This window comes from Pteronotus mesoamericanus, unplaced genomic scaffold, assembly GCF_021234165.1.
Source record: "Pteronotus mesoamericanus isolate MK-2021 breed Mesoamerican mustached bat unplaced genomic scaffold, CSHL_Meso_final contig_20, whole genome shotgun sequence".
NCBI lineage: Eukaryota > Metazoa > Chordata > Mammalia > Chiroptera > Mormoopidae > Pteronotus > Pteronotus mesoamericanus.
The window spans coordinates 95,626,763-95,640,445 of NW_026555085.1; the positions used below are offsets into that span (position 1 = coordinate 95,626,763).

At 38.8% G+C, this 13,683-nt stretch overlaps 1 protein-coding gene across 2 annotated transcripts in view; it reads left to right on the plus strand.

Annotated features, from left to right (window-relative positions):
- Positions 1–13,683, plus strand: part of ESR1 (estrogen receptor 1) — a 236,558-nt gene that overhangs the window by 163,525 nt on the left and 59,350 nt on the right. For both annotated transcript variants that reach the window (XM_054570126.1, XM_054570125.1), the window contains one exon: positions 7,439–7,577. In XM_054570126.1, coding sequence (XP_054426101.1) covers positions 7,439–7,577 — 139 coding nt within the window. The remainder of the gene's footprint in view (positions 1–7,438; positions 7,578–13,683) is intronic.

The following is a 13,683-nucleotide window of genomic DNA, read 5'->3' on the forward strand; positions in this document are numbered from 1 at the left end:
CAGGACCTACCTCAGCTCCCTCCAAGAAGGCCCTCTGTTGGTTTTTCTATCGCATTTGAATAAAAATGGGAACGTAGAATTACCACAAACGACATGCTAGTTTTTATTTTGAAAGTTCCATAGAAACAACATCTTGCAATCTGTCTAGGTAGAAATAATTCTTGGAGTCAGATGCGTGAAGCTCTGTTGCCTTGTTCTGAAGGAATTGTGAGGGATGTCATAAACATCTCCACAGTATTAGGACAAACAAAACATGGTACTCTACCCAGGCTGCATTGTCAAGATTGAAAGGTTGTGAATTTGTATAGATATCAGGAATTTCATTATCCATGATTCTTTTAACATATGGTCATCTTCCTAAGGAGCATTTGTGGTGTGCACCCTTAACTGTAAAAACCAGTACCTTGTGTTTATTTTAAAAGCTTTAAACTGAATTCTTCAATCTTTACTCAGGTAATTGGCTGTCAACTGTGCTACATGTGACATATTTTTAAAATATCAAATTTGTCACATTCAGTTCTTCACTTACCACTGGCTTTTATTGCTTAGCATTTGTCTTGAGAGCTCCGGCTTTGTCCCCTGAGGCAGGTAGTCACCACCGGGAATGGGTTCCTTCTCTCTACCCCAAGGCAAGGAAGCAGCAGCAGACCCGGCGTGAAAGTCTGCTGAGTTCAGTAGGAAACAACTAATCGTTTATCCTGGTGGTGTAAGAATGCAGCTGCATTCTGGATTTGCTAAACATCTTGAAATGCTTTGAGTATAATAAAACCCCAAACGTGCTTTTTTCCCTCATTTTTTCACGTATGTGTTTTAGGAGAAATATAATCCACATGCTCTCGTTCTCTCCACTTTTAAATCATAAAAATGTTGTTTTGTAAGAACTGTTTGATGTCCAGGAAGTCTTTTATCCTTTTTATTAGTTATTCTTATGTATAAATAAAAAGAAAACAATAAACAGCAGATACAACATAAAATTGTGACTCAGTCGGGGCAAACGTGCCCAATTTCAGTTTGAAATTCTAGATAGAAAATATTTTAAAACAAAAACGTTTCTCTTGTTGCTTTGCAAAAATAGTGCTCCCTTCTATTGGCAGAAAGGAGGCTGTTTGGATAAAGGAGGCTCAAGGACTCGCACTTGTTGAGTAGTGACTCTGGTACTCTGGGACATTTGCTAACTGCTTAATTTTTACAGTAACCCTAAAGAGAGGTGAGTCCATCTGCAGTTAACAGATGGAAGGGCTTGCAGAGATCTTAAGTAACTGGCCATGGGCCACAGAGGAATTTCAAGCCAGGACTACTTGACTTGTTGGTTCATAGTCTTATCATTATTTTCATCCTCCTCATTCTGTTGCGGGGTGGGGATGCTCTCCAGACAATCAAACAAGTCCCATGTAAAGAGGTGACTTGTAAGTACCTAGTAATCAGGCCTGAGGATGAGGGTATTGCAGCCTCAACAAAGCATCAGCTTGGTATTGACCAGGTGGGTATTTAGTATGGCCGTTGCTTAAGAGCATTGGAGGTGGGGTGTGTGCGGGGCAGGGGGAGGGGCGCGTCTGCACGCCTCGGTGGTTGTAGCAGAGAGAGGCCAGAGCTCACACAGGAATGGTGACATAGTTCCCATGCTCTTGTACCATGACTCACAGTATTTCTAAACTAGTTAGACTCTATTACTATTTATTTTATTTTTTAACATGGTACATATTTAGTTAGAGTAGTACATGACATTATTTGTTTAAATGGATTAAACTCATTTCATAGAGAAGAATATATCAATGCTTGTATGTTATTAGACATATCTTGAAGTATTATAGAATGAGTATCATGCTTTTAATGGGTCTCTCTATAATGGGACTGGCATATGAAAAAAAACCCAAGATTTTATTTGAAGGAGAAAGGTCATATTCAATTATACCACGGGGTCCATGGTCTATAGTATGGCGTTAAGTTTCTGTTTTCTGGAGAACAAGGGGAAAAAATTACAAAATGGAGGATAAGAAGACTGCTTAGCATTTGAATTGGGTTCTAGTTTCTTCTGACATTATCTGTTCTATAGGCTTTCTCCTAGAAATCCCAGCTTTTATTCAGCTTGTAGCTGAGACTGTGCTATAATTTCATGTTCCCTCTTTTCTCTTTCCCTTTCTTTTATTTTCTTTTTTCTCCTTTCCATTTCTTTCCTTTCCTCTTCTCCTCTCCTCTCCCCTCCTCTCCCTCCCTCTCTTTCTCCCTTCCTTCCTTCCTTCCTTCCTTCCTTCCTTCCTTCCTTCCTTCCTTCCTTCCTTCCTTCCTTCCTTCCTTCCTTTCTTCTTTCCTCCCTCCCTCCCTTCCTCCCTTTCTTTTTCTTTCTTTCTGTCTGTCTTTCTTTCTTTCCTTCCTTCTTCCTTCTTTCCTTCCTTCTTCTTTTCCCTCCCTCCCTTCCTTCCTCCTTTCCTTTCCTTTTCTTTTTTCTCTTCCTTCCTCCTTCCCTCCCTCCTTCCTTTCCTCTCTTTCTTCCTTTTTCTTTTAAAATTATTCTATTTTCACACTGAGTGTTAGACATCAAGGGGGAAAGAGGTGAATTTTTTTTCAATCTTCCACTGAGTTAAAGCAATGCAGAAAGAATGCAATGGACAGTTTCATACATGACATTTTAGGGAACATTGGGGCCATCATGTGACAGAAGATGATTAATTTTTTTGAAGATCAGAAAACTAATTTTTTCCCAGTGGATTTACTAAGAGAATCCGCCACCTGGCTTCTAGTTTTATAGACAGTATTCTCTGAGAACAGTTGCTTTTTTCATTTACAGGCTTTCTACTCTGCTTTGCATCTCTGTGGACTGTATCCCGCACAAATAAGAAATATCACTGTAGTGCCTGCTTTTTTTTTGTCATACCTCTACTTAAGAGCCACTCTGATTTATCTTTTATTATACAGTAGTGCAGAACTTTACACACATTTGTATTATATTAGTCACTTTGCTTAAGGATCCCTGCATACTTTTCATACCATTTCTAGGAGACTTACCACATCCAGGGAGAATGGATGAGGCTTTAAGGGTCTCCTCTGTGACAAGACAAATAGAGCAATTCATATGGCAGTTTCTAGTAGAGTGTGGAAGAGGGCTGAGGGACTCAGGGGGCCCAAGGGAGGTGGGGAGATGTGCCACGAGCTCTTTTCAAGTTAAAACTTAGTTAAAAATCTTAAAGAAAAACAGTTACTTTTTAATGGAGGACAGAGGCAGGAATGTCTTTATTCGGTGATGAGGCTGGAAGTGAGTGGTTGGATGTCTGAGAAGGGTCTTTTTATGAAAAATCACTGCCCACATGGAAGGTAGGGAGGAAGACCTGAGGCATGTCTGTTGTTTCCAGGATATTCTATCTCTGGATATTCTAACACTGGACCTGTCAGTGTAGAATAGGAAAAAAAACCCACATTAATTTTGTTTTAAAATGTTATTTTGTAAAATGAAATTTTCTTGTATCTGATTTCACTTGGTTTTAATCAACTATTGTTACTGCTTCTTAGGTATGTGTTCTCTCTCACTGTTGTGGATTCCGCAGGCCCACAGCTCCCTTGTCATTGTCACTAAGATGGGAGTCCCTAAGTGACTGGGGAGCAAGATCCCTCTCACTGTGCCACCTGTCTCTGACGCTTCTATTAATATTCCATAAATGCTGCTGCCCCCAACTTCATACCGGCAGCACATGCAAGCGCTTAAGAAGGGCATTTTTGAATGTCTCTAAGTTATCATAGCAGACCCAGTTGATACTGCATATTAGAGCATTTTTTCTGTTTGCAAGGAATATAAGTGAAGGGATTGATGTGATGTCAGTGGGTAGTTGGGCCAATATAATTTTAAGATTTATTGCATTATTTTTCTCCACTGGTTATAAATTGAAAGTAGTAATGGATATTTATTCCACACCAAAAGGGTATTTAGCTCCTGTGTGGTAAAAGTAATGTTGAAACCAGTAGATCTGAAGAAATGAGACGCTCCACCTAGTAACTTCCTTCAGTTGCCCTCACATTCATTGTGGTAAATTGACATTCTTCTTTGCACACTCCCCTCAGGAACTTGCAGAGGACACGGATGTAAGAGGTACAATAACCCTTGTCCGCAGGCAATATGCGCAGATGGGAAAGATAATCAGACTATTTCTTTTTGAGAGACCTTCTTCATGTCAACAGAAGGGCCCAACCCGGTTCTGCTGGATTTGGAGTGAAAACTATTACTAACAGACATACTTCAGACAGATTTCATAATCACCAGGCTTGTGTGGTACAAATGGTTATGGTGAGCTTCTGAAGCTCCCAAAAGACCACTAAAATTGTCCAACTTAAACAGCACTGAAGTTTTGAAGTGGGAATTAAATAGCATGATTCAGTTTAATATTAAGCTTGCCACCAGAAAGTACTTCTTTGGTTTTCCAAAATCAACTTGTTCTATGACAAGCTGCGGTTCTCTCCAAAGACACCCCCAAATCTCATCCTTTGCGATTATTCAAGGTTTATGGAGGGGATTAAAGGACATGATGTAGGTTTTATCATGGGTGACATTATCACATGATCATATTTTTTCCCACATAAAACAGTGAAAGAAAAGACCTCAGATTTGAATGTTAACATTTCTGAAAGTGAGCTTAATTTACATTATTATTATGAAACTTCACCCAAAAGATTGGGTTGAAATCTTAGAGAATTAAAACTTCCCCAAGACCTTTCCTTACAAGCAGTGCTCACCAGAATGGCTTATCCCAGGAGACACTGGGCACTGGGAGAGAGGAAGGAGCATTTGCTGCTGCCTCTGGCAGTATTTCTTTTAGAGCAAAGCTAGTCCATTTTGATCCAATGCACTCCAAAGGCAAATAAATAGCTGCAGGTTGTCCAGATACAATGCCCCCCCCCCCCCACACACGCATCTCCCCCCGCCCCCCAACAGAGATAACTTCTGCTTGAATGTGGTTGGTAGGGTAATAGTATCGGTGCGATAACATATTGTTCTAATTTGAACATTTCAGCTAAAATGTCATATGGTGTGCTTGAGTGTGATATTGTGTATGTTACAGAATTACATGCTTATGATTTTGTAATAAAAGGTTTTGTAATAAAAGGGGGCATTACTTGTGCCAGACCATATATAGAAATTTATGGAGGTAGCATTGGTTAATAAAATTATATAGGTTTCAGATATGCAGTTCTACATCACATCACCTGTATATTGTATCGTGTTTACCACTCCAAGTCAGTCTCCTTCTGTCTCCATTTCTCCCCCCTGCACCCTCTTCTACCTCCCCCCACCGCCTTCCCTTTGGCAATCACCATATTGTTGTCTGTGTCTATGAGTCTTTCTTTTGACAAACAATGTTATATTAATTTCAAGTTGTACAACATAGTGATTTGACATTTATATAACTTAGCAAGTGATTGTCCTAATAAGCCTAGTGCCCATCGGACACCGTGCGTCGTTATTACAATATTATTGACTTTATTCCCTGTGCTGCAGTTTATATCCCAATGACTACATTTATAACTGGCAATCACTATTTTTTAATTCTTTAGTTTTTCTCATGAACAAAGCTGCCCATTCTCTCTTCTGTTACAAGTCCTGCTTTATGTGAGCAAAACCCGGTGCTTCCAGTGGGAAGACACTTGTTTCGTTTTGGGCCTTTGAATGGCTGAGTGATGGAGAAGAAGATGCAATGAATTTAGAATTTGAAAAAGCAAAATTTCATAGAATCATGCATCTTGTGCTTCTCATGAGTACACAGTCTAGCAGGATTTACAAGTGCTTGCTTAGTTAACGTGAATGTAGTATAAAGTAATGATCTGTTGGAAGTGCATGAAAAGATGCCTAACATCATTAGTCATTAAGGACGTGCAAATTGAACCACAATGTCAGTGTGATATATGTACCAGAAAATCTAAAATTGAAAAAATGACCACACCAAGTATTGGTGAGGATGTGGAGAAACTGGTGCTCTCATCTATTGCTGGTGAGAAGGTAAATGGAACAGTTGCTTTTGAAAACAGTCTGGCAGTTTCTTAACAACTTAAACATACACGTACTGTATGATCGAGGCATCATGTTGTTAAATACAGGGTGTGGCAAAAGGAGTTTATAGTTGTGAGTACATGAAACAGTTTATTCTTATATTATTATGTATTAATGATTGTATTATTTTCCATACAAACAACTGTAAACCTACCACTTTTGCTCTACCCTGTATTTACTCAATAGCCATGAAAGCACATCTGTACACAAAGTTGTACAGAGATTGCTCACAACAACTTCTTTTCTAATAACCTGAAACTGGAAACAACCCAAATGTCAAAGGGAAAGATAAGTAAGTTATATTTATTTATTGGATATATCCGTACAGTTAAGTGTCACTTGGCAATGAAAAATATCAACTATTCACATGTGCAACAAGATGGATCAGTCTCAAAATAATTTTGCTTCATTAAAGTCAGATAAAAAAGCTAAAGACTCTTGGAATTGAATTAATATGGTAAAAGCTGGAATACAGGAAGGAGAGGAAGAACTTGCGCATTACTTCAAAACTAGAATGGACAAGGCTTGATTATGGGAAAAGAGCTAGAGGGGCAAAGACTGAGGACTTTCTCTAGCTTACGCTATATGTGTCTGTCTATGTGGAACCTCACCAATGTGGCAGTAAGGATTATGTAAAAGATGGCGCTTAAGTATACAAGAAATGATGAGGTAATCATTTAGTACCGGTCCAGTGATAGCTCCAAACCCCCCTCCCCGCCCACCCCAACCCCCGCCAAGAGGAACATCCAGTATGCAAAGTATCAATATTTGATTGTTTAGGGAAAGTAAACTTATATTTTGTTTTTTTAGTAAAAACAAGTATACATAGCTAATAGAAGTATAATGTTAGAGAGAGAAAATGAAGACAAGGACACAGAAAAATGGGATTCCTAGAGCCAGCCTCATGGACAAGAGAGAGTTACAGGTTGAAGGCAGAGAGAGTGGGGAAGGAAATAGACTCTGTAGGATGCCTCAGGGAGAAAGAACAGGGGCCTGATTGGAGAGCTGCCAACTTTATGGGCATCTTGTTAATTTAATGCTTTGTATTTATTTGGTCATGTGATCCAAAGTCTATAATTAATTGCAGCTCCTAAGAGGTAGTGTGCTCAAGGGTGTAGCTTTTGGAGATTATAGTTCCACCTCTGACCTTAACAACTATGTAAGCTCTCTAAGCATCTGTTTTCCTATCTGCAACATGGTATCTTCATCAGTTCCTACCTCTTGGAGTTGTTGCATTAATAAGAGTTTAAAGGAAATTGTGTACAAGAAGCACTTGCCATTGTTTCTAACCCAAAGGGAGTGCTCACAGAAAATAGGCCCTACTGGTCAAATCCCCGGTTGTGTTCCTTTCGCTGGTGATGAATGACGGCTTTTGAAGTCAGCAGGGTTTTTCTTGTCTTGTTTCAGGCTTTGTGGATTTGGCCCTCCATGATCAGGTCCACCTTTTGGAATGTGCCTGGCTAGAGATCCTGATGATTGGTCTCGTCTGGCGCTCCATGGAGCACCCAGGGAAGCTCTTATTTGCTCCTAACTTGCTCTTGGACAGGTGAGTGATCTGGCTGTAGCTTGGAGGAAGCACATCCTTTATAGCCCCCTGATTATTCCTGAAGCTCTTTCATTCAGTGTTCCATGAAGCTTCCACAAATGTTATCAGGTATGTTGACTCCACGAGGGGGTGAAATTGGGTGACGGAGGCCAGTCAAGTTCACAGAAGTCAATGAATAACTTTCTGCTGGACATCTTCCCAGATAAGCTCTATTATTTCTAAAATATATGTGTATATGCATTTGCATACTTATAACAGTGTCCGGTATTGTCATGGCAAAAATACTAGGACCTGTTTTCTTATGTATATGTATATGTGTGTGTATATATGTACGTATATACATGTATGTGTGTATTTATAAAACTATGCACTGTAATTTTGTAACTCTGTCTTCATCTTATGTCGTGTAAAAGAAACGAAGACGTGCCTTCCTTTAATTAGAATATATTTTTGGCCCTCCCCTTCCCTCCTCTTCCCTCCTCTCCCCTCCCCTTCCCTTCTTTCTCTTGTCATTTTTCCCTTCCAACTTTTTTCTCCTGTTTCCTCCTTTTATTTTCTTTTCACAAGCCTCCTCCTCCTTCTGCTCCTTCTTCTAAATTTTTTTTCTTGTGTTACAGTAGTGTAGTTTTGTGATCAAATTATAACAGATTCGAAGATGAAAATCTTATTTCACATGCATGTTTCCCTGCTGCAGATTGGAATGTGTCTTCGGTGTTCATGTTTTGGGAACAAAATGACTTACCACCTCATTAGTATCTGTCTTCCTGAGTACACAGTTTCTGAGAACAGTCATCTAGCCCCTACATTTTAACTATGAAAGGGTTTGTGACATGAACTCATTTTGCCAGTGAGATAATATTGCCTAGGATTTTATCAGCTGCCTGCTTCTCTTTTCTACAAACTCTCACTGTGGATAGTTTCCTCCCATTTACCTCATTGCAGTATAAGTGAGTAAAAGTTCCCATCTCGACCTATTGTTGCTTTCTAAAACTCCAGACTTAAAGTTCCTACTTCCTCTAGACTAGGATTTCTCAACCTCTGCACTCTTGGCATTGCTAGCTGAACCATTCTTTCTTGCGAGTGATGATCCTGTGCATTTAGGATGGTTAGCAGCATTTCCTACCTTCTAGATGCCTGTAGCACCCCTACTCCCCAGTGACGACAACCCACAATGTCTCCAGGCGTTCCTAAATGTCCCCGTGTGTGGTGGGAGGAAAGGTGCGAAACTGTCCCTTGTGGAGAACAACTGCTCTAGAGTCCCTAACTCCCTCACTGAGACACATCGTCTTCCTTATCCAGTTTGTCCCTTTTCTTTCTTCTCTCCTCTTCATGCAGAAGGTAGCCTTTCTTTTGTCTAAGTTTTCATTGTGTTTGGTTTGTACTTCCCTTAGCCTCATTCTGCCATATGTAAGTTGTAATTGTGTGTCTTATCTTCCTTATCAGCTCATAAACTTATTGTGGGCTGGAACCGTATCTTTTTCTTATCTTCAATGTAGAAAGTTTCCTATGATTCCCAGTAAATGTTAGTTAATTACACTGGCCAAGGTCACCAGGTGGTTTGTGGCAGTCAGGAGAATCCACATCTTCTGATTAGTCATTTCAGCTGTCCTTGTCAACAAACACGCTCCCTTCTTGTTTGTTGCTACTCATCAATTCCTGGCTTAGTCCTTTACAGAATTTGCAGACATTAATATCCATGTGTTTTGGAAGGATTTTTTAAGTAACTAAATGCATTTGGCTTATACTTACACTTCTGTTATGCAACTCTTATATTCCAAATAGGGACAAGCAAGGAATCACACTTTTTCCTGTATACCTGGACCCACTATTGTGTAAAATCCTCAAGATCGTGATACATTGACATACATTTAGATACATGTTCATAATTAGAAAAGTACATAGATAATTGCAAATTATGTAGTATAAAATATAAAAAATAAAATATGTATAATGTAAAATTTTCTATACTTTTATAATTATTAATATGCAGTTAAATATTATGAAACTTTAGTGTTATTAAATTACCCTCTTGGTGTTAGAGGCTAAGTGCTTTTGATGACATTGATAAAAGCGTACAGTAAAAATTTTATGAGCAGCAGTCCCATTTGAAATTTTATACACCTGGAAGATGACTTTTGAGTGATAACTGAGAACGCTGTTTATGTCTTTGCCTTGCAAGCTCCCAACCCCTCTGAGAACATTTAACTCTGATTAGCAGAAGTCATTCTGCTCTTTCTGTTGCTTTTCCCCATCATATAATAAAGACAAAGTAAACATTTTTTTTGTAACAAAATGTAGATACTCATATGTTTCAAAGGTAAGTGTTTGAGAGTGGGTAAGCGGAAGATGAGTGTTCCCTGAATCCTTTCTATTTTATCTCAGGCTTTGTGACACTGTCTTTGAAAAGCCAGCCACCTCCACAGGCTGTTTACATCTGCGTAGAAATAGGGAAAAGAGAGAGCCAGAAGTCAAATAGTCCTGTCGGAGGTCTGTTATCCATGTTGCTAATTACAGTCAGGGCTTTATCTGTCGCTGATTATAATGATGTCCTGTTCTCACAAATCTTCGCAAATCCAGGCATTTGTGCCATCCAAAGCCACCAGAAGGATAGAGTTCACCCCAGTCTTTCCTTGTAATTACTCAGATGTTAGTATTGGCCAGTGAGGTTTAGTAATTACAGGAACATAAAACCCAACCGGGTTGCCACCCCACATTCGTGAGCAGAGGACACATTTTCTACCTTGAGTCCATCTGAAAAGATTTATTGCTTGATTTACTCCCTGATGATAACTCATGATATCTTGATTCTGGTAGCTTACAACTTTCCTGATAGTCATATGCTTGAAAGCTAATTTTATTCTCACCATGCTTAGTCTAGCCACTGTTTCCAGCTCTCCCTTGCATCCTGCAGGGGTGGGTTCCAAGCACCAAATGCAGTCATCGCCTCCTGTGGAAACCAAAAAATAAAGGCTATTACAAGGTGTAAATAAAGGACCCAATAATTTCGCTTAATGTGTGTGTGTGTGTGTGTGTGTGTGTGTGTGTATTTTACCAGAGGAAAGTTACAGATAATAAGAAGGCCTGTGAAAGTAATCAGGAAATGGAGGAAACTCATTTTCCATTCTAGCACCTAATCCTTTGGTGTGTATTGGCTACAGAAAACACAGAATCTGCCCTCTGTGTTGCCTCCCACTGCACCTCTTTGTTCAGGGCTACTTGACTTCTCACTCTGGAAAATTATAGACGGAAAACAGAAGTGAATGTGTTCAGCTTAGACCGTTCCTTCTGGGGTTTCTGATTTTGCAGGAACGAAGTTTGCTGTCGTTGGAAGGCTGACCTAATGTTAGAGGAAACAATGTAAATTGTCTGTTCAGTGACAAGGTCCAGTTTCCAAGGGATGGTCTAATTCTGTTTTGCAGGCACAATGTGCGCTAACAAATTCTGAGAAATATTTGTGGGTTTCTCAGTAAAGCCAAAGCCTTCTCTTTTTACTCCCTTTCACTTTCAGAGAAAAAAGTGAAACAAAACAAAACTATTTATTCATTTGAAAAGCATTGCTTAATTTGAGAAGCAGAATATTCCGTCCACCTAGCCTGGCCAGAGGGTTGTTGATCTAGGTCTTGTCATCACTCGAGCATCGGGAGGCCGTGCCTGTGGGCGACAGAGTCGGGCGACAGAAAGTTCTTTTTCTTGTAGACATGGGAGAAGAACAAGCTTGCTCCTGTAAAAGAAAAACAGGTTGCTGCACTGAAAAGAATATTTTGCCTCTTCTACTTCATAGCAGACTGTTTTCAGGTGATAAATTCATTTTATATTTAAAAAGTCATTTTCTAGAAGAGTGTTCTCATTTTTGGTTATTTATTGTTAATATTTCAGGAAAAAATGTGAATAAAAACATACAAATAAAACTGATTCCAGCAATGTTTTCATTGGCTTTTCTTTTTTAATTGACTTTTTTTTTTCTGTGTAAACTTAATGTAAATTCTTTGCAGATTTCTTTACTTGGAAGAGTAAAAAAATAAAGTTCCGAAGTAAGTTGATGAATTCAGACTGTGATCCATTCAAAGGTCCCTCGAACTTGAGAAGGACTTCCCTTGATAGTCCCTTTTCAGATTCCTCCCCTTTGAAAAGTGTGTGCTGCACCCAAAGGGAGCATGAGACCAGTTGGGGAAACAGGCGGGTGGGGGAGTGAATACCCCTTTCACAGCTACTTGAGTAGCTTTGCTGGGGCCCCTCCGTAAGTTTGCAGAAGTGCTTTGTTTCACCCCATTCATATTTCAAGAACCTTGCTCGTCACCTGTGTTTCAATTTACCTTATAGAATTAGATGGGAAAAAAGTAAGGAAGCCAAAGGTAATTTAACTTCTTTAATTCATACTGTATAATGCTGGGCAACCTTCTATGCTTTCTCTATTTCATTCCTTCCATGAGAATGTAGATAGCAAAGAGTATTACTAGTTTATATTCCATTGGTTCTTTCAAGTTCAGAGCCTTTAGTTACTCAATGGTGGATGCCAATTGATTGATTCTTAGAAGTGTTTGGTTTGGTGTTCTGGTGAATCTTGGGACTATGAAATTATAAACTGCGGAGGAGAAAAACTGAGGCTGAAAGAAGGGACAAATTAGCCAAACTGTCATTATTATTGCTACGTTTGACTGAAAATAAATCAAAGTATATATTGGACTAAAAACCAATTGTTTTGTACACTTTAAATGGGTAGATTTTGTGAATGTGCTGTATGGATTATATATCAATAAAGATATTACACACACAAACACACACACACACATTTTGGGTTTCAGGAAAAGTCAATCTGGCCAATAACACCATCAATCATGAAAGCACTTGTTGGAATCCTACTGGAAAAGGTAAAACAAAACATTCAAACCAATGTTTCTCCTTAAAAACAAAAGCAATTAGGAAGCATTATTTTATAAAGCTTGCTAATCCAAAAGCCTTAAAGTCCTCAAGATGAACAAGCCTGTAAACAGTAAGGATCTATACAATATAAAATTGCTCCAGAGGAAAGGGCATAATTCCAAGTAAAGAATTAATCCAGTGTAGGAGGTGAATTGGACTTTCCTTGCATTTTTTATACCGCATTATTTTTGTGTTTGCCCTATGTTATTCTCAATGAACTATGAACCTGATTTAAAATATAATCAGAATAATATTTTGACAGTTTAATTCTAAACTAACTTAATATTAAGTCACACATGCTACTTAAGGGTAATCAAGTCCCCCACCTCTCGTATCTGCCTTAATCCCAGCTGCTTGTCCACAGCTGGCATTGGAATGATCCTCCTTTCAAAATCCAGTGAGGAAGGGATGTGGCCAACTTCAAGTCTGTGTTAGCTAGGGTTTAGTTTAAGTCACCTCAATAGTTATTTATTGAGCACTACTGTGATCTCTAGGGTTCTGCTTGATACTGAAGGATATGAAAAATAAAAATGTATAAGAGGCAAACCTGTCCTTAGGGAATTTACAGTCTAGTGGTAAAGTAATATTAGTATACAGGTGAATGCAAGCAAAAGCAAGCCTGCACTGTACCTGTATCATTCATGTCTAGTTTATCTTCCTCTATTACTTTCTTTTTCTAAATTGAGATAAAATTGACATATAACATTATATTAGCTTAAGGTATATAACATAATGATTCAATATATGTATATATTGCAAAATGATCACCACAGTAAGTCTAGTTAACAACCATCACCATAGTTACAATTTATTTCTTGTGATAAGGACTTTTAAGATCTACCCTCTAGCACCTTTCAAATATGCAATGAAATAGTATTAATTATAGTCACCGTGCTATACATAAGATCACCAGGACATTTTTATTTTATAACTAGAAGTTTCTACCTTCTGACCCCCTTCTGTTTCACCCACCCAACCCCTGCCTCTGTCAAGCACCAATCTGTTTTCTGTGTTTATGAATTCATTTCTTTTTGTTTTGCTTTTTAGATTCCATATATAAATGAGATCATATGGTACTTGCCTTTCCCTATTGGCTTATTTCCCTTAGCATAATGCCCTCAGGGTTATTCCATGTTGTTGCAAATGGCTGGGTTTCCTTTTTTGTGGCTGAATAATATTTCCTCTC